Below are 20,515 nucleotides of genomic sequence, written 5' to 3'. Positions count from 1 at the left end.
TGGGTAATTCAAAATTTTTCATGCATCAATATGCCACAACAAAATGGAAGGATAGATTGAAAACATGATCATATTCTAGCTAAAAAAAATGATCATATTCTAGCTAGTATTCAAGCTTCGGTTTTTTTTTTTTTAAATAAATATTAGAGACAAGTTTTCTCAACCACTACCCATTTAATAAACAGATTACCCCCACAAGTTCTTGATGATAACAGCTCTACGCAACTAGTTTTTTTTTTTTTTTTTTTTTCAAACTTCATAAAAACAAATCACTTGGTTCTGAGGGTCTTTGATTATGCACCCATGGGAACATTTTTGTGGGATGTTCTTCCACAAATAATAGGTACATGCATCATCCTCCAATAAAACAGTTTTGTCTCCATGGATGTAACATTTTTTTTTTTGAAAATGAGGAATACTTTCCAGATCATTATCATTTGGGGGAGAAATCATTCATGGAATATTAGGATAGATATTTAGTTTTCCTTGATCTTTCATCCTCATCCTCACAAAATCAAAATCTTACATCATCATGTGTTTAACTTCCTTCATTAAATGAGTCAAATTTGAATACTCCTATTCTAATAGCAAAGGATAAGGAGATTCAAAGTGCTACTTGCCCATTGTAGGTACACTCTAGGACTTCTTATTTACAATCTATGGTGTCGATAATATTGAGGTTAACTCCTAAATTCTACATATTAGGAAAATAATGTGCCTATTGTTAATGATTGTAATCTTCATATTGCATGACAAAAGGTCATAGTAAAGTGTATTCAACAACCTATGGACCCCTAATTTAGCTCTGTATCATATGAAAAGTTGTTTGGTAGAAGTTCATTTTAATACTTAGTCGTACAACAAAATAAGTTTTTGTTAAACAACGAGACCCAATTCACCACTTGTACAACCACGTGTAGACCATCAATAGTTCCATTAGAGAAGAACATAATCTGAGACTTGGCGGAACTAACTCGATGAATGAAGCTATTGGAGTGTAAATAACTCTTCAATGTGAAATCCAACGTAGTTGAATTTCCTAATTGAGTAAGGCAAGGTTTGTAGGTGATGGGTATAACTCAAACCTACATGATAAATTAACTTAAAATATTTGCTCATATTGCAAAAATGAATACTATAAGAAGCTTGCTATCTTTAGTAGTTAATCGTGGTGGGAATTCGTAATAAGCTGACGTTAAAATGTCTTTTACACGAACTTCACAAAGAAATCTATATTGAGATCCCTCGAAGGTTGGTTTTGCGCCAGAGAAGAATAAGGTAATTCGAAAAAGGCACTTTATGGCTTAAAATAATTTCACAAAACTTGGTTTGGCATGTTTGCTAGAATAACGGAAACTTTGGGTTCCAAACAAAGTCATGGTGATTACATATTGTTTGTCAAACATTCTACTTCAAAGTAAGTAATAGATCTATAAATCAATGTGCATGACATAGTAGTAACAAGAGATAATTTGCAAGGAAATGAGGCACTGAAAAAGTGTTTATTGCTAGCTTTAAGATTAAAGAATTCTACAAGTTAAAATGCTTAATCCGTATTAAAGTGGCTCACTCTCAACATGGGATCGTTATATCTCAACCATCATATATGGTTGATTTATTATTTGAAATAAGAGAACTATGGTAAAAAATCAGTGGAAACTCTAAGCTCTAGAAGATGCAATGGTGGATAGAGAATCAACTAAAGATTAATTTTTAACCTAATTTATATTCCTCGGACCATAACCAGATATAGCCGCCTATGTAGTAGGAGTGGTGAATCAATCTATGTAAAACCCACAAGTACATCTTCAAGCAACAATCAAATTATATAGTACTAATGGGTACTCCAAGAGAAAGTATGTTGTTTAGAAGATCCAATGAATCAAAGCACACACATATGCAGGTTATGTTGAATTAGTTGACGATAAAAGATCTACTTTAAAATATTAAACATTCTTTCGAGGTAAACTTCTTATATGGAGAAGCAAGAATTTGAATGTAGTTGCAAGATCAAACGTAGAAGCAAATTTCATAGCTAAAACATTAATAGTTTGTGAGTTTCTATGGCTGAAAATAATTATGGAAGATCTCAAGACTTTGTGGAAAGGACCTATGAAACTATATTAAGATAAAAAGTTAGCAGTTGATATTGCACATAACCTTGTGCAACATGACCGCACCCAATATGGAAAGTTGGCAAACATTTTATAAAGAAGTTGGATAGCACACTGATTTTACTCCTGTCCACCTGATTCAAAAATGTGCATGTCCAAACAAAAGAATTGGACGGTTCTGCATTTTTAGACTATAATCAACAAACTGGAAATGGAAAATATCCACTAACAAGCTTGACAGAGATTGCTATAATTAATAAATATGTTGAGATTAAACAACATAGATTATATAGCACAATAGATAAAGAAAAAATGTGTATTATATATATATATATATATATATATATATATATATATATATGTGTGTGTGTGTGTGTGTGTGTGTTGAATTTAGAATGTTAATAGGAATTCAATCTTCACACAGCCAAAATACAGCAATGACGAAGAGAAAATGCAGCAGAAATCAACGAAAAAGAATGAGATTATGGGTAAATTTTATTGATATCAGCACAACAAACCAAGATACAAGTTAATCAACTATTCGAGAGGTAGATCTACTCTCCACAAAACCTAGGCGTCATTAGGAACAACTCAAAGAAAATTACTACAAAACACAAAATCACATAATGAAAATAAAACAACTTAATTAATATTAAATAAACCTTCCTAATTTTCTCTCAAATCTGAATTCAAATTAGTCATCTTTCCCTAAATAAAACTTCTTAATTCCCTCCCAAATCGGAATTCAAAATAGCTAAGTAAACATTCCTAATTCAATTTTGATTTTGTATGATAAGTAATTGAAAGTAGAAGTAATCCCCTTTGAGCCCCCTTCTCTCCTTGCCTTCTGCCAACACTAGTGGAGCCCATAGGGCTCTTCCGCCCACCAGCTATACCCCCCCTGCTGGGGCCGGGTTGATTAACTGGATCAACTCAACTAGTCCATCAATACTCCCCTCCCAAAGAGTCACATTGTCCTCAAGGTGGAACGAAGGAAACTGTATTGAATCATCTGCTACGATTCCCATGTTGCTTCATAGTTAGGCAGATCCTGCCACTCGATCAACACTTCTCTAGCTCCTATGATTGTCGAGCAAACTCCACTCACTTCCATTGGCTCCAGAAGAAGCTTTAAGCTTCTTTGATCAATCCTGACAAAGAAGTGTCGCCCCAACAAGAAGGGTCACCACTTCTGGATGGCCAGAACAATCGTCATCAGCTCCCCCCCCCCCCCCCCCCCCCCATTTCCCCCCCCCCCATAGATTGACTTGAGTCTCGCCCTGGCAGTCAACACTTGACTGAAATAAGCCATTGGTCTCTGGTCCTGCATAAGTACAGCTCCTAGCCCATACCTCAAAGCATCTATCTCCACCACAAAAGGATGGCTGAAGTCGAACAGAGCTAACATTGGCACACTGGTTATCGTCTTCTTCAACTCCTCAAAGGACTTGGTAGCTACTTCACCCCAATTGAAATTATCCTTCTTTAGATGTTCGGTCAAAGTCCAAGCTATTGAATTGTATCCCTTCACGAACTTTATAAAGAAGCTTGTAAGCCCCAAGAACCCTTTCAAGTTTCAACTCCCTCAAGCTCTTGGGTGCTAGCCACTTAAGCATGGCCTCGATTTTGCTCAAGTCAGTTACTACTCTTTCCTGTGATACCACATGCCCTAAATACTCCACTTTAAGCTAGGCGAATGAGCACTTCTTCATATTGGAAAACAAGTGGTGGTCCCACATAGTAGATAACATCAATCCCAAGTAGTCTAAGTGCTCCCCAACCTAGCTGTAAATCAAAACATCATCAAAGAAGACTGACATAAACCTCCGCATATATGGTTGGAATGCCCTATTCATCAGGGATTGGAAAGTAGCTTGAGCATTAGTGAGGCGAAATGACATCACTAAAAACTCATAATTTAACTCATTAGCCCTAAATGCCATCTTGAGAATATCCTCGCACCTTATCTGGATTTGATGGTACCTTGACTTTATATCAATCTTAAAAAAAAACACTGCTCCATAAAGCTCATCGAGCCACTCATCAATCACTGGAATAAGAAATATGTCTGGATCGAAGCTCATCGAGCCACTCATCAATCACTGGAATAAGAAATATGTCTGGCACGATCTCCTTGTTCAACACCTAGTAGTCCACGCAAAACCTCTAACTGCCATCTTTCTTTTTCACTAATAGCACAGGACTAAAGAATGGAGTGACACTGGGTCGAATAATCCCTGCCTCCAACATCTCCCTGATCATTCTCTTAATCTCATCCTTCTAGATTTTGGGGTAACAGTACGGACAAACACTAATAGATGAGACTCCTTCCTTCATGCTGATAGCATGCTAGTGTTCCCGCGACAGAGGCAACACCTAAACTGGTTGGAACACCTCTCCCATCCTCTTCTCCTTCAAAACTATGCAGCTCCGCTCTGGATTGCCCTCATCATGGTTCTGAGTGAAACCATAGTTTTGGACATGCTAGGATCCCCTCTAATAGCCACTCTCCTCCCCTCAACCTTGAACTCCATAGTTAGAGCCTTTCAATCAATCTTGGTCTTCCCCAAGTTCTCTAGCCACTTCATTCCTAGTATCACATATCTGCTCCCCAAATTCAATGGCATAAAGTCTTCCAATACTTGAACCTTTTGAAGGATTAGGACCACCCATTTGCAAATTCCTCTACTCCTCTCTACTTTTTCTATTCCCAACATAATCCTAAAGCCCCCTATGTCCTCTAATTTCAATCCCAACTGATCCACCATCCTGTTGGAAATGAAATTGTGGATAACTCCACTATCCACTAGTACTACCACCTCTTGATGTCCGATCTTCCCCTTAACCCTCATGTTGTGGCTCGGTGTGAATCTGAACACTGAGTTAAGGGATACCTCTACAACATCTAAGTGAAGATGATCATCTTCCTCCTCTACTTTATCCTCTGCAGCATCTTAATCCTCATTGTAGATTGTTAGGACCTTCAATGAATGGTCCTTACAACAGTGGCCTGGAGCGAACTTATCATCACACAACAACAACAACAACATCAAGCCTTTATCCCACTACGTGGGGTCGGCAACTTGTCATCACACCTAAATAATAAATCCTTGGCTTTCTTCTCCTTAATTTCTGACTCAATCAACCTCTTGAAGTTCCCCCTCTAATCATACTTCCTGACTTTTATCCCTTGGGGCTTCCTTCTACATAAGCATTGTCAGCACCTTTGGTGCCAGAAATGTAGTGGCATGCGGTAGGAGACTACCGAACTGCTGCTACGACCAATGTTTAAAATTGTGTAATCGGGTATTGAGGCATTTTTCGTTCGTGAGGTGAGGCGTAAGCCTCAAGACATTTTTGAGGTGTAAGCCTCAAAATCAAAAAATTGCGTAAACATAAAATAATAAATTTTGTATATACTAATGAGTAAATAATATATAAAACATAAAAATGCACAAGATAAATAACAATGACATTGGCATATCACATAAGAACTCACTAGTTATCAGCACTGTCATCACTCATCAATCATCACTAAGTGGGTCTTCATTTGAATCATCATTATGATGAACTGCTCTCTCCTCTTCCTCCTCTCCTATAGAGCTCAATGTCTCCCAATTAGGGGTGTAAGTGAACCGAGCTGGCTCGAGCTCGACTCGTTTATGGCATTTGTATCTTTTGTTTGTTGTAATCTAAAAAAGCTTTCTTTGTTCCTAAAAGGTAGCAATTTCATGTCAATATTTAATCTTTCAGTTGCATCACTTATTAGATGATTCATGCAATGATACAATCCCAACTTTATTTCAGGGTTTGTAAACTCATCTTTGGGGGTGACGACATCTGAGAAGGAACTGAATTAATGTTTCAAATTGCTCCGAAGTGAATGCTTGAAATGTATGTCGGAAGTTGAAAACAGAAACGCCATATGAACTGTGAAATTTTTTCTGCCATTTTACCTTTAACAGGGTTTAAATGTTGAAGCCATGTCGACATCTCACTAGGCAATCCACGTCGGCAATTGGAGGGTCCGAACTAAACAAAAATATGTTAGGTTAGTTTTTTTCTTTTAGAGGCGGCGCCTCAAAAATGTGAGGCGAGTCGCGCCTTGAGGCGCGCCTCATTAAACTTGAGGCGTAAGCCTCAAAACCTGAACTTATTGCGTGGGCTTTGAGGCTTAAAGAGGTCATATTGCGCTGAGGCGCGCCTTTTATTACGCAATTTTAAACCATGGCTACGGCTAATCCACTCTAAGGAGTTCTTATTCTCCACCAGCTGAGTTAACTCCATAGCCTCCCCTAAGCCACATCGTTTCAGTATTAGAATAATGCTCGAATATCAGGCTTGAGCCCCTTCATAAAGTTCCTCTCTAGCACAGCCTCTAACAACCTTTCCAATCGGCTTCAGAAATACTCGAACTTCTCCCGGTGCTATATCACTGTCCCCCAATGCACTAGAGCAAATAACTATTCATAGAAGTCTCCTTCCGGACTGGTTCGGAAACGTTCTAGTAGACAGTTTTTGAACTCCCTCCATGATCAAATCGGATCTCACGAGTTTTTCCACTAGTACCAGGACAAAGCATTCCCCCCAGACAAAGAGCGGCTACAATGAGTTTTTCATCTTATGTCAACCCATTTACAGCAAAATATCTCTCACTCAATAAATCCACCCATTAGCATCTTCTTACTCAAAAACCAGCATCTTTAACTTTCTCACCCTAGGATCGCCACCGCCCCAATTGCTTCTTTCTCCTCTAGTGTATCGAGTGTTATGATCCCTCCATGTTTCCCTCTCCCCAAATCAGTTCTACAATTTTCACCATCTCAATTTCTTTGTCGGCCATAACCATTCACCCATTTCCTTCCTTGGAAGTGGCTCCAAAGATGGCATCTCCTCTTCTTCCCACAAAATTTTCACCAACTGATCCTCCCTCATTGTCCCTATACTAGGATTTTCCACCACTTCCTTGTTCGATCAACGGTGCCCTTGCCTCCGATGATGTTGTCTTGGCTTGAAACTCTTAAAAACTTTTTCATCATCTCTTCCAGGTTCTAAAATATGCCCTCAATTGCTGAAATTCGATCTCTTAATTAATATTTCAGATTTCCAACTTCCCCATCAAGCCTCTCCTCCAATGCATCAAACTTCTGAGGCGCCATAGTTCCTAAAAAAGGTATTATGATATCAATTTGATAGGAATTTGATCTTCACACAGCCAAAAAATAGCAATAACAAATAGAAAACACAACATAAATCAACAAGAAAGAATGTGATTATGGGCAAGCACAACAAACCAAGATACAAGTTAATCTATTATTCGAGAGATAGATCGACTCTCGAGAAACCCTAGGCGCCGCTAGTAACAACTCCAAAGAAAAATACTGCAAAACACAAAATCACATAATGAAAATAAAATAACCTAATTAATCCTAAATAAACATTTATAATTCCCTCCCAAATGTGAATTCAAATCAGTCATCCTTCCCTAAATAAATCCAAATTCATTCACAAATCTAAATTCAAATCAGTCCTCTTTACCTAAATAAACCTTCCAAATTCTCTCTCAATATTAATTTTCTATGGTAAGTAATTAAAAATAGAATTAATCCCCTTTGACCCCTCACATGGCTCTTCCGACTGCCAGCTAGATCGGCACCTTTGTTGGGGTCGGGTTGATTGGCTGGATCGGCTCAGCCGGTCCATCAAATGTATATCCCGGTAGGTAACCATGATTTGTGAGGATTAGGTCATACAAGAGTTTCTTTTATTTAGCCTAGTTCTTACTATATATCTCTAGACAATATTTGGTTGATAATACACCAGCTTTTCTCATAATTATGTCAAAAATATAATCTGATTTTATAGGTAGTGAAAAAAATTAAAAAAATAATTTTAGCATATCAAAAACCAAAATCTTAGTTTTCTACGAGCATAATTGTTGGATATGAAATTCAAGGTTCAAGGTCAAACATACCAGGTGTTGATAATTGAGGCTTTTGGGACTCTTTTTGAATGTTTGTGGCTGCCATTTCCTACATAAAATCATGAATTCATTATATCAATAATTAGATCAATATAATACATGTGCAGGCAGTAAGCTGTAGATGAAGAGAAGTGTGCAAGTACAAATGATTTAGAAAAAAAGCTATTTAATCATCTCGAAGATCTACATAAATAATGAAAACTATTATCATACCAACAATAAGTAGAAAATCAAAAAGGTGGGACAGTGCATCCTATTCTTTTACCTATGACAATATGACAAAAACCGAACCATGTTCACTTTCAATGAGATTATAAGGCCAAACTCTATGAAACTTAAATTTTAAGGATTCCATAATAAGATAAAACACTCATTAGTTTGACTATCGCCCCTCTAACTCTCACATAATACAACAACAACATCAAGCCTTTGTCCCACTACATGGGATCAGCTACATGAATCCTTTTTCGCCATTGTGTCCGGTTAAAAGTCAAATTCTAATTTAAATCTAATAAAGAAATATCACTTCTAATACTAACCAAGTCTTTTAGGTCTACCTCTACCTTTCTTAACACTGTCGTTGCCAGGTCCCAAGTCCTCGACGAGCTAAGTGGAAGATTGCGTTAGGTAGTCGACAGCCAGCGTAAAACTTGCCGAATAATCATGACCCTCACATAATAGCTACAAGAATTTTTGCATGAATAGATGTTAAAATAATACTTGCTACCTCTACCTCCTCTCTTATATTCTCTTTAAAATTGCACACAAAATAATAGCAAAAGATCTCCTTAAAATCATACCCTCCAATACCTCCATCATCTCTCATCATGTAAATTTTCTTCTTCTTTTTTCCTATGTTCTCAAGTCTTACCATCTATCAGCATCTCTCAACATTCATTTTGCTAACTGTTTAATTGCATGTTTAAAAATAATCAATGTATTTAATTTTCATTTCAACAATAAAAAATAGGAAAAAGACCAAAATAGACCTCCTCCTATTCATATGTAGCCAATTAAGTCCCAAAGTAATTATCCATAATTGATCTAAAATGATACCTCAAATAAAAATTCATAGAAATTAGAATACAAAATAAATCCGAATTTAGTCCGTTGATTGTATAAAATTGATACCAATTTACTCCATGAGGGGTCATTTGGAATGAATTTTGCATAACAAAGGGACTAAATTGAACAAATGTGATACTCCGAGAATAAATAGACCACATACAAATAGTAGGGGACTATTTTGGGCTTTTTCTCTAAATAAACTATATTATATGGCATTATACCAAACAATATATTTTAGGGAAACGACATCACCAATGCCCTGCTTCAATTAAAAAACGTTCTTTAAATTAGCCAACAAGAATGTAAGAAACAAGCTTCATTTCATGTCCACTACTAATTTCTGTGAACTCAAAGTAATACATAATGATCATTAATTTCTGCCAAAATTGAAAAACTTAATAGGACCAAGTTGTTTTCATGCAGGCTAGCATCAATGGAAAAAATATTAAACAACATGGAGGTTACATATCACCAAAAACAAACTTACATTGTCATTCCCGGCAATGGAGCTAGTGTTATCTTTCAAGATCCGAACATTCGGTTTTGCAATAGTTTGCTCACCATCGTCAACCATTTGATTTTCAATCTCATTACTGTTCCTGGATACTTGATAATTTGCAGGTTTCCATGTATTTACATTAACAGAAATATTCACAATCTTGCTGGAAGGCTTTGCTAATGTAGTAGGTGGTGTCTCCTGCTGGATCAATTTTGCTTTCTTTACAACAGCATCAGTCTCTTCGGGAACATTATAGTGCACTGTTAATGAACTCTCCTTGTTTGCAGAGTAAGCATATTGAGAAGCATCCAAACCATGATCACTGGAAATACCAAAATCATCATAGCCATCATTATCTGAAGTTGAATCAACAGCCATGTCATCAACCTTGTTCAACATTGAACTACTCCCATCAAAATCTCCATCATAACCAATTTTATGATTATAGTTTACATGGGCAGACCTGGCACTTTGACCAAACTCTTCATCCTCTGCATCTTGCAAGATAGCCCTGTTCATATTAGGTGATTGATCAATGGAGCCAGGAGTGTCTTTAACTCGGCCCAATCTATCAAAAACACTTCCAGCATTTCTACTCTTTGTTACATCTTCAGCTGCTTCTGCAGCAGCTTTGAGTGCCACTGATGCTGAAACTGGTATTCTCATTTTGGATCTAGGCCTCTGGAGTCTTTCATCTAACTTAGTATCCACAGATGTAGACACTACAGAACGAAGTCGCTTCATAGTTGGTTCAACATTAGAGCTGGACTTCTGGATGATTTTCACAGCATCTCTATTAGAGCTGGACTTCTGGACGATTTTCACAGCATCTCTAACAGCAAACTCAAGAAGCCGACGAGAGGGAGCAAGTTTTGGAAGCGAAGCTACATCTCTCTGGCATCAATTTTCATATGCATCAGAGAAGTTGCACAGAATCCATTCAGCAAAAAAAAAAATAATAATAAGGAGAAAATAGCTATTAAAAATGTAAGGTACATGATATAAATTCAAAATTATTACTAGTACCTAGCTCAGCATGTCAACTGTTTAAATAATTAGCCACCATTGTTTCTTTCATACAGTAGGCAATTTAAACAATCCTCTTCCTTTCTCCCAATACTAAAGTTGAATCCAAATTCTTTACAGTTTACTCTAGCTTAAATTTAAATGCAACAAAAAAACATCCAAGAAAAAAAAAGCAAATATTTTTTAAACTTCTCTGATCCAAACAAACAGCTAATGATCATCAAAAACTGAAACTTTAAAGTATAAAACAACTAATTAGATGTTATTAGTTTAATCCTTAAGTTCCTAAAGGTAGGATAATGCATCATCCAATTATCATAAGCAAGGTTTAAAATTGCATAAATAAGCCTCGAGGCGTTTTTCGTCCGTGAGGCAAGGCATAAGCCTTGAGGCGGTGCGAGGCGTAAGCCTCACGGACAAAGAATTGCGTAAATGGGAATTTAAGTATTCTAGCATGTAAATAACAGTAAGAAACTATGATACAATAAAAACATCTAAATGAAAAGTGAACTTAGTGGAAAACAATAAAATAGATGCAATATATGCATCTCATAGCATAATTCAAAGTACAAAATCACAACTTGAAGTCTATCAAAAGTCAAAACTCCCAAAAGTACAAATAAGAAATAACATCTAAAATCCAATCATGTCTCATCGCAAAAATTACATTTCAAATACGCGTATGTCTTCTCGTCGCCGCCTACGTCAACATGTACACTGTACTTCCAAGAATGATCCATCCGCAATGACGTATTTGACTTTTCCTTTCCCCTAACCATGTTTCCTAATGCACAAATGCAAAATCAAACCAAAAATCTCAAAAAAATTTAAACATTAGATTTTCTATAACTTGAAAAATCAAACATTGAATTAAAAAAAAAAATACCTAAAACCCATAGTATAAGTGTCGTAGAGGGCGGCCGGACTCAAGTTGCTCACCGGCGTGAGACGGCGCCGGTGGGAGAGGCGGCGGGAAGGCCGGCCGAGGGAAGCTAGGGCGTGCGGACTGCAGCTTGCGGAGCTCTTCCGTCCAATTCGGGTGGGTGGAAAGAAAAAAGGGATGAAATGGCTTTTTTTAAGAACTTAAGTGTGTGGGACCCGGCTCCATGAGGCGTAAGCCTCAACCAAAATTGCGCAATTAACCCTCTGAGGCGCGCCTCAGGATCCATGAGGTGTAAGCCTCACCCAGACCAGAAATTGCTTAAGCAATGAGGCTCTTTTAGGGTAAAATTGCGCAGAGGTGCGACTCTTATTGCGCAATTTTAAACTATGATCATAAGTGGATGAGAATGCTTGCTAGAAACATGCAAAGGGAATGCAAGAGAACATGGAGAAAATAGGAATCAAATATACAAGTCAACATCAACATTTACAAAATAAATAAATACATAATCACTGTAATAACAAAGTTTGGTGTCATAAATATGAGTGATGTGATAGACGTGTGTCAAATTGCGAAGCACAAAGCACAAAAGAAGTTTATCTCTATCAAAAAGATGGATAGGTGGCTTAAACTAGAAAGGGTGCGGCATTAAATAATCAGATTAAGGAGATGGTTATGTCAAATGTATTGAAGATAAATGTAGTGAAAATAAAGTTAGGTGCTTCGAGTATGCATAGTGGAGAATTAAAGAGACAACCCAAGGAAAATAATAAATGTGAAAGAAAAAGAAAGAAGGGAAGAGAACAAAGATAACTTAGCTATAAGTTATGCAAAAAAGACTTACAAGAATTTGAGTCAACATTAAAGATGCATCATCATCATCATAAATATTCTCATTGAATATGTTTATTGAAGAAAAATTTACAATCAGGAATTTTAAGGATTTTCGGAATTTTAAGGATTTTCACAAAAAAATCCATGCACATAGGAGCCGTAAGGTTATTAAGAAAATATTCAATCCTTTTAAAAGAAAATACTGCTTAAAAAATTTGTTGTGCATCTGAACATCATTAATTCACATAAACAGCATTCCTAATTACATTAGTAGTATCTACAACATTTATGATCGCCAAAAAAATAAAATCTTTCAAAATGCCATTTTTACACAAATTTCATAGCTTCTGTTTACTGCTTCCCAATGCAACTAAAAAAATTGTAATAAGAAGCTTATAATAAATTTATTAAAAAAAGGAAAATGCAATAGACCTGAAGAATTTCATGACAAGTTAAAGATGGCAAAAAGAGTCTCTCAACATTTTCTTCATGTGTACCCTAAAACATGAAATATGAATAAATTTGAGTTTCTGTAGTCAATAATTGATGAAAAGGACTTGCGAATTAGGCAAGCACTTGAGAGGGTAGTCTCGGTCATAATCATTTTTTCATTTCCTCATCAATCTAATCCATTTTCACTATTCCTATTTCATGTGGGATTAAGTTACATGGCTCGTGTGACACTTCTAGGTATTTTTTATGAATAAACTAACAATATCACATTTTAAGAGCATGGTACTTTTTCCCTATCATGTTTCACGCCTTTCTCTATTCATTGTTTGACTTAGATATTCTGATGTGTCATGCTTTTTCATGTTTTGGGTTGCTATGCAATTTTATCCCTGATTTAAGTTGCATCCTTTTGATATTCCCTTTAACAAGCGTCAATAATGGTAGCTTCCTCCAATTAGTAGCATCATTAGAATCCGCATATATGGCCAACAATTGCCTATCATAATTTGTAGAAGGAGAGGGGCAGTAAGAGACAGGTGGAGTGTGTAAGTGCTTGTATGATAGAGATAGAGATAAAGAGAGAGATCAAGCGAGTTAGAACATTAGCCAAACAAGCTCCTTGCATCACTCCTCTATCCAACATAGAGTAAGGAAGGGCAAGAGTGAATGATAACTTTGTTGCATAAAGGTCTTCATATCAATTCACTAGAATAAAAATATACCTATTGAAAAAACCTAAATTGTTGCTTATCAAAAATACGGGTATTAAATATAGGTATTTTTAAAATTATGAGCCAAAACGCAATATTGGTTCAATAATAGGTGCTACTTACAACATGTCCCCTATAACATTAAGAAAACTTCAGAAAGTAGATAGTGCAATTAAACTCTACAAACCTGCAATTTTTCAGATTAAAGGCAAACCTCTTATTCTGTTTAGATGATGATATTATATAAAGACAAAATGCTCATTTTACATCTATCAAAGGTACCAAATCATTTGTTGAAATAGACAGAAATAGTGCAATGTGAAAGGCATTTGCTAGAATGCTTGAATGTTAGAAAATATTATTTTAGATATCTATATTCATGAAAAATGACACAAATCGTTGATACAAATTTTACAAACCAAAATAAACTGCATACAAATCACTATGGAAATAATTTAATCAGGATATTGTTTATTCCAGAAATATACTCAAGTGATCAAAATGACAAAGATCGGCCCAGACGCGCGCAGCGGAAGTTTTCCGCTTGGGCGAACGCCGCGCAAGCCGCTCGCCTTGCGGGAGCATTTTAGGAAGAAATTTTGAGGAAGATTAGGAGGGAATTTGAATGTATGGGACTGTTTAGGGATTTTCTTTTGATTTGTATGCATTAAATAGTTGATTTTCCTAGGATTTGATCATCTTGAATTTGGCTGAAATTTGAGATCTCTTAGATTTAGGTTTTCTTTGGGCTCTTGGCATTGCCAGAGATTTGGGAGAGATCGATCCTCCTCTCGAATTGAGGATCAATTGTATCTTGCTATTTTATTCATCGTCTAAGTGGAATACAAGTCTTTTCTTGAGTTTTCTCTCATATTTTCCCGGACTAGTGCTGTTTTTTCTGCTGTAAACAGCAGATTTCTGCTGTTTTCCTGCTGTGGACAGCCATTTGGCTGCTGTTTGTTCACCGATTTGGGTTAGGTTAGCTTGCAAACTCAAGTATTACCTTAGGGTTACTTGCGAACTCAAGTATTTCCTATCAAATTGGTATCAAAGCATCGATTTGGGACCTTCGGCGGCTGAAATTTGGAAATTTCAGCGGTTTTTTGACAATCAGAAGAAGATCTTTGTGATCCGTGGGAAGAGAGATGGCCGGGAAGAAGGTAGAAGTACTGGAAGGCGAGATCGGGCAACTAAAGTCAGATTTGGAGAAAAAAAAAATTATTTTCAAAACCAAATCACCTCCAACAATGAAAGGATTGAGGGGAAATTCACAGTGATGGAAGAGATGTTGAAGAAATTGTTGGAGTTGAAGACCAATCCTACGACATCGGAAGCAAAAGGGACCACCGGAGGCCATGGAGTAGGAGGGAATTCGAACCCGTTTAGGGGGAGGAGAAATCCGGAAGTGGAGGTCATTGGGGGAGAAGACGACATGCCACCTCTAGAGCCACTTTCTAGAAAGGAGATGAGTTTGGAAAATAACCGGAGAGGTGCTGATTTCGTCGGGAGAAGGGAAGATTTTCATCGCCGGGGTGCTGATTTTGAAGGGAAAAGAGGGGAATATGATGAAGGGTTCGGGTATCATCGCCGGAGGGAGGATCGTGATAGTTGAGAAGCACCTCCTCTTCGAGAAATGGGAGGTTATGAAGGACTCAGGGGAAACTGGGGAGACCCACGAGTGAGGAAGCTGAAGATGCCCGTCTTTGAGGGTGAAGACGGTCATGGCTGGATCTACAAGGTGGAGCGTTACTTTGCTGTCAACGGGTTGACAGAGGAAGAGAAACTGACAACGGAGGGATTGTGTTTGGAAGGAAAAGCCTTGGCATGGTATCAGTGGCGTGACAGGAGGGAGCCCATCCGGAGCTGGAGAGAGTTCAAAGATTGCTTATTTGAGTGTTTCCGAGCCGATGGGGGAGGAGACTTCTATGAGTAATTATTTTCCTTGACTCAAGAGGAGACTGTGGCAGATTACCACGACATGTTTGAGTACTTGGCTAGCAGATTGGATCACATTTCAGAGTCAGCCCTGGAAGGGAACTTCATGAAGGGGCTTAAACCGAATATACGAAAAGCAGTCAGGGTGTTGGAGCCGAGGAACCTAGGGAAGGCTATGGAGCTGGCGCAGTTTGTGGAAGATCAGAAGAAATCAGAAAGAGGGGCTCAAGGAAACTATTCATGGGGATCTTGTGGGACGACGACCACTCTTCTAGCACCCAAGCGGCCTGCATCAGGCAACATTAATGAGACCACCAGGGAGAAGCCGATAGGAGGGAGTGGGGAAAATTTCAAGAGGCTGACAGAGAAGGAGATGCAGGATAAGAGGACAAGCATAGTTTAAAATTGCGCAATTTGAGGTGCGCCTTTGCGCAATTTGCTTCAAAATAGCCTCAAAGCCTACGCAATTCTCAGGCATCATGAGGCGTACGCCTTAGGTGGAGTGAGGCGCGCCTCATAAGCGTTATTGCGCAATTTCCTTTGAGGCGCGCCTCACACCGCCTCGAGGCTTACGCCTCGCCTCACAGACGAAAAACGCCTCGAGACTTATTTAGTACATGCCGAGGCATAGGTGCAAGGACCGAACTCTTCAGGTTCTCCTTGTCTATGAAGACACGGAAGACGAGGAGGGAGGTGGGAGCAGATCTAAAGAGGAGGAGAAGCTGCACCTGGATGTGGCAAAAGTCTCTCTGAACTCTGTAGTGGGATTCACTCCGAGTCACACTATGAAAGTGAAAGGAGAGATAGCTGACCGTGAGGAGGTGGTGCTAATTGATAGTGGGGCTACCCAAAATTTCATTTCCACTCAGGTTGTCAACCAACTGGGAGTGAAATTGGTGGACACTAGTTGTTATGGGGTGATGACGGGTACAGGCAAGGTGGAGAAAGGTCAAGAAATCTGTAAAAGAGTGGTGTAGACTATCCAGGGGATTCAAGTAAGGGAGGACTTTCTCCAACTAGAGTTAGGAAGCACTGATGTCATCCTGGGGATGAAGTGGTTGCAAACTTTGGGGGAAACCAAGGACAATTGGGGAGCACTCACGATGGAATTAATGATGGATGGGAGAAGGGTGGTCATAAGGGGAGATGCAGGGCTATCCAAAGCCATCACATCACTTAAGACCACAGTTAGGGACGTACAAGAGGTGGGGGAAAATTATCTGGTGGGACTACACAGGCTGGATGCGATCAGATTGGAAGAGGGAGGGGATGTTTCTCTTTCAGTGCAGCCCTTGGTTCAGCAATATAGTAAGGATTTTCAGTCCTCTCAAGGATGGCCACCTCCACCGGAACACGAGCATATCTCCACCTTGAGGACAAGGTGAATTTTCGGGAGGGGAGTATTGTTAGACCGGTCCAATGGACCGTCCAATCGGTTCACGCGGGACCGGTCCAGTCGATTCACGCGGGACCGGCCCAGACGCGCGCAGCGGAAGTTTTTCGCCTGGGCGGAGGCCACGCGAGCCGCTCGCCTTGCCGGAGCATTTTAAGAAGAAATTTTGAGGAAGATTAGGAGGGAATTTGAATGTAGGGATTGTTTAGGGATTTCCTTTTGATTTGTATTCATTAAATAGTTGATTTTCATAGGGTTTGATCATCTTAAATTTGGCTGAAATTTGAGATCTCTTAAATTTAGGTTTTCTTTGGGCTCTTAGCGTTGCCAGAGATTTGGGAGAGATCGATCCTCCTCTTGAATTGAGGATCAATTGTATCTTGCTATTTTATTCATCGTCTAAGTGGAATACAAGTCTTTTCTTGAGTTTTCTCTCAGATTTTCCCGGACAAGTGCTGTTTTTCTGCTGTAAACAGCAGATTGCTGCTGTTTTCCTACTGTGGACAGTCATTTGGCTGCTGTTTGTTCGCCGATTTGGGTTAGGTTTGCTTCTGAACTCAAGTATTACCTTAGGGTTACTTGCGAACTCAAGTATTTCCTATCATATTGCTAAATAAATCTGTTCGGAAATAAAAAAGACGTACAAGAAATCAATCAACATGACAAATTAAAAAGGCATGCACCTTTAATGGCTGCCTTTCATTATCTCTGCTCCGTTTTTTACTGACTTGAGGTCTAGGAGAAGAGGAGCTACTAACATCAGGTCTTTGACCTGTCTTCTCTCGCGAATGCAAAGCCTCAATCACAGTGCTTCTGAGAGGAAAACTTCCAGTCATTTCACTTGCGAGACTTTTCCATTCCCTGTTACGCCTACTTCTGGAGATATTAACTGATTTTTCACCCTCGTGTTCAGAATCAATATATGAAGTACCACCAGCCGGCACCATCTCTAGATTTGATATCCCATAATGGTCATTTGTTGTCACTTTTCTGTTAACCACTTCTTCAGTAAGGGATTCGTTTGGTTGGGTATATAGATGCAAGTTTAGAGATAGATGATCCCATAACCTGTAAAGGAATGAGTTTTCTTTACGCAGTAATAGAAACAAAGAAGGTAATGACTATCTCAAAAGCAATAGGAGTTCCACCAAGCATTTGAAGAAGGGAAATTTACCAGGATACAAAAGAGTCGCTGTCATCTCCTAGAAAAACATTCAACTCCCTTTTTGCTTCCTCTTTGCCCCTCCCATTCCTGAGCAGCACAATCACATACTCCTGCAAAATTGAAATCAAGTAGCAAATAAAGGTAGGCATTCCATTGGAAACTCAGCTAGAAAAACTAAAAAAAAACAACTATTATAAAGATCCCTCGTTTTGCTTGCAGAGATTTCAACAGAAAATTCCCTTCATTTCTAAAGTACACATGATTATGAACATGCAGGGACAGTCAAAATAAATCACGGAGACGAGAAAGGTGGGGAAGTGAAAAACATCGTACCACGAGGGTGTCGTCGGTGTAATCTCCCATAAACTCCTTCAATTTCTCCTTCACCCTCTCCTGCAACCCCGCCAGGCTCTCACCGGCGCAGTTCAACCGGAAGGTTCGATCATCACCAGCACGTTCAACCTCTCCCATTACCTACAGAAGCAAAAGAGAATCCCCAAAAGCCAAATCCCTAAATCCTCCTCGTCCCTGAAAGATTTCTTCGGGAAATTCCTAAACGAAACTGAACCCACTAACCCTTTGCTGATTTCAAAGGAAACTTTATATAGCCGATTCGAAGGATCGAAACGCCGAAATTAGGAAACAATTTAGCGAGGGTTTATTGGTAGGGCTGCATAAAAACCGATTACAGACGATTCACAGAGCTCCAATCGACTAACCCATCAGAAATTCCGCACCAAGTGACGAGGGGAAATTATTATGTGCTCCGATATAGCGCCGACACTTATATTTATAATATTTGTCCAAATGTTTTTACCAATTTCCGTATGGCGACTGCCCGATTTAGTTCAGACATAAAAATTTAAGCTTATTTAAAAAAAATCCCACGTTAGTGCCCTAATATCTAGAGTTTAGAATTTTAGTTGACTAATTTTCATCACCTGAGATGGATTTTTTCTCAAAAGAAAGCTGAGAAAGAAAATAGTGGAAGAGGCCATGTGGATGAAAACCGATTTTGAGGACATCAAATTCTCAGAGGAGATGGAAGGCATTATGTAAAATGTCCAAGAAAACTTACTGCAGCGAATCATGGGAGATAAGTTGACGATATTATCGGTAAATTTCAAACTCCGGAGAGATTTTATTATTTTTCTATAAATATAGAGTTTTTAATTGTTTAGGATGCATCGTTCAAATCTTTTTTTATCCTCAAAAGTTCGGATGGTCTGCATAAGCTTAGATTCAATTTCAATTTTGTGTACAAATTTAGATCAACCCTATATTATCATGTAATATTGTTGTATATTAGTACTATGTAATTTTATTGTGTACCGCTGATGTGTACCATTGTGACTTTTATGTATTGCCATGCTTATATCAATATGATTTAATATATTTCTCTTGTGGACATGGTATTTATAATTCTGATAATGAAGCATATGATATGTTATGTCATTATATTCATAATGTTGGTTCTAAAATTTGTAAAGAATAATACACTTACTGGCCTAATTTTAAAAAAATTAAATTCAAGGACTTTATCAGTTCAAAAGTTAGCTTTAAGAAGGGAATTGACTTAAATTCTCAATCAAAATATAAAAAATCAAATACCATAACGAGTTGTCCCGCTATGACCAGATTTTCAGTGGATGAAAATGAAATTTGGATGGTACAACAATGTATAGATAGTCAAAATCACGAATTAGCTATACTAGAAGATCTACATCTATTTAGATCATGTAAGAATATTAGTGGTGAGAATGCATCAATTCTTAAATCAATGACATAAGCCGAGATAAGAATCGTTGATGCATTTACTTACCTACCCGATGAAGTTGGAGATTTAGAAAATGTTGGATTCTCTAAGAGTGATGCATATAACTATATTCATAAAAAGAAAAATGTGAATATTGAGTATGGGGACACCAATTCCCTAATTCAACTATTTAAAAATTAACACGTTGATGACAATATGTCTGTATTGGACGTCCAAACTGATAAAGATGATAGATTGTTTTTTTCTGGTGGGCTGGGGAGAATAAATTATGACTATTTTGGAGATGTTATTATTTTTTATACTAGTTATAAGCTTAATTATAAATACAACTTAATTTATACATCATTTGTTATAGTTAATAATCATTAATGTAATATTTTGTTAGGGGTGGCCTTTCTATCGGATGAGACAATTGAATCATTTATGTGATTATTTAGAACATTTATACGAATAATATATAATAAATATCCCATAATAATATTTAGTGGTCAGGATCAGGTAATGGCTAGGGCAATAGAATTTGTTTTATCTCTGACATGTCATAGGTTGTGCTAAGGCACATCACCAAGAAGGCTCAATCCAAGGTGTGGTGCTTCAATAGCAACATTAAAGTTAGAGGATTTTTTTATAGATGTTTAAGGATTCTACGGAGGAGTTCGAGAGAACTTGGCCCAA

General features: G+C 37.9%; 1 protein-coding gene across 2 annotated transcripts in view; it reads right to left on the bottom strand.

Moving 5' to 3' along the window:
• Nucleotides 1–18,834, bottom strand: part of LOC110106244 — a 28,490-nt gene extending 9,656 nt beyond the window's left edge. Inside the window, exons 1-6 of one of the 2 annotated variants that reach the window (XM_028699363.1) lie at nt 18,397–18,834; nt 18,073–18,173; nt 17,582–17,966; nt 9,653–10,558; nt 8,089–8,146; nt 2,161–2,292 (exon numbers count right to left, since the gene is read on the bottom strand). In XM_028699363.1, coding sequence (XP_028555196.1) covers nt 2,161–2,292; nt 8,089–8,146; nt 9,653–10,558; nt 17,582–17,966; nt 18,073–18,173; nt 18,397–18,534 — 1,720 coding nt within the window. In that variant the 5' untranslated portion in view covers nt 18,535–18,834. The remainder of the gene's footprint in view (nt 1–2,160; nt 2,293–8,088; nt 8,147–9,652; nt 10,559–17,581; nt 17,967–18,072; nt 18,174–18,396) is intronic. The other variant, XM_020836073.2, reaches the window with a different exon arrangement.
• Between the last annotated feature and the right edge of the window lie 1,681 nt (nt 18,835–20,515).

Source organism: Dendrobium catenatum, unplaced genomic scaffold (assembly GCF_001605985.2).
Source record: "Dendrobium catenatum unplaced genomic scaffold, ASM160598v2 fragScaff_scaffold_1263, whole genome shotgun sequence".
In the NCBI taxonomy this organism is placed as follows: Eukaryota; Viridiplantae; Streptophyta; class Magnoliopsida; order Asparagales; family Orchidaceae; genus Dendrobium; species Dendrobium catenatum.
Note: the sequence above shows the minus strand (reverse complement) of the source record. Positions and strands in the feature narration are given on the sequence as shown.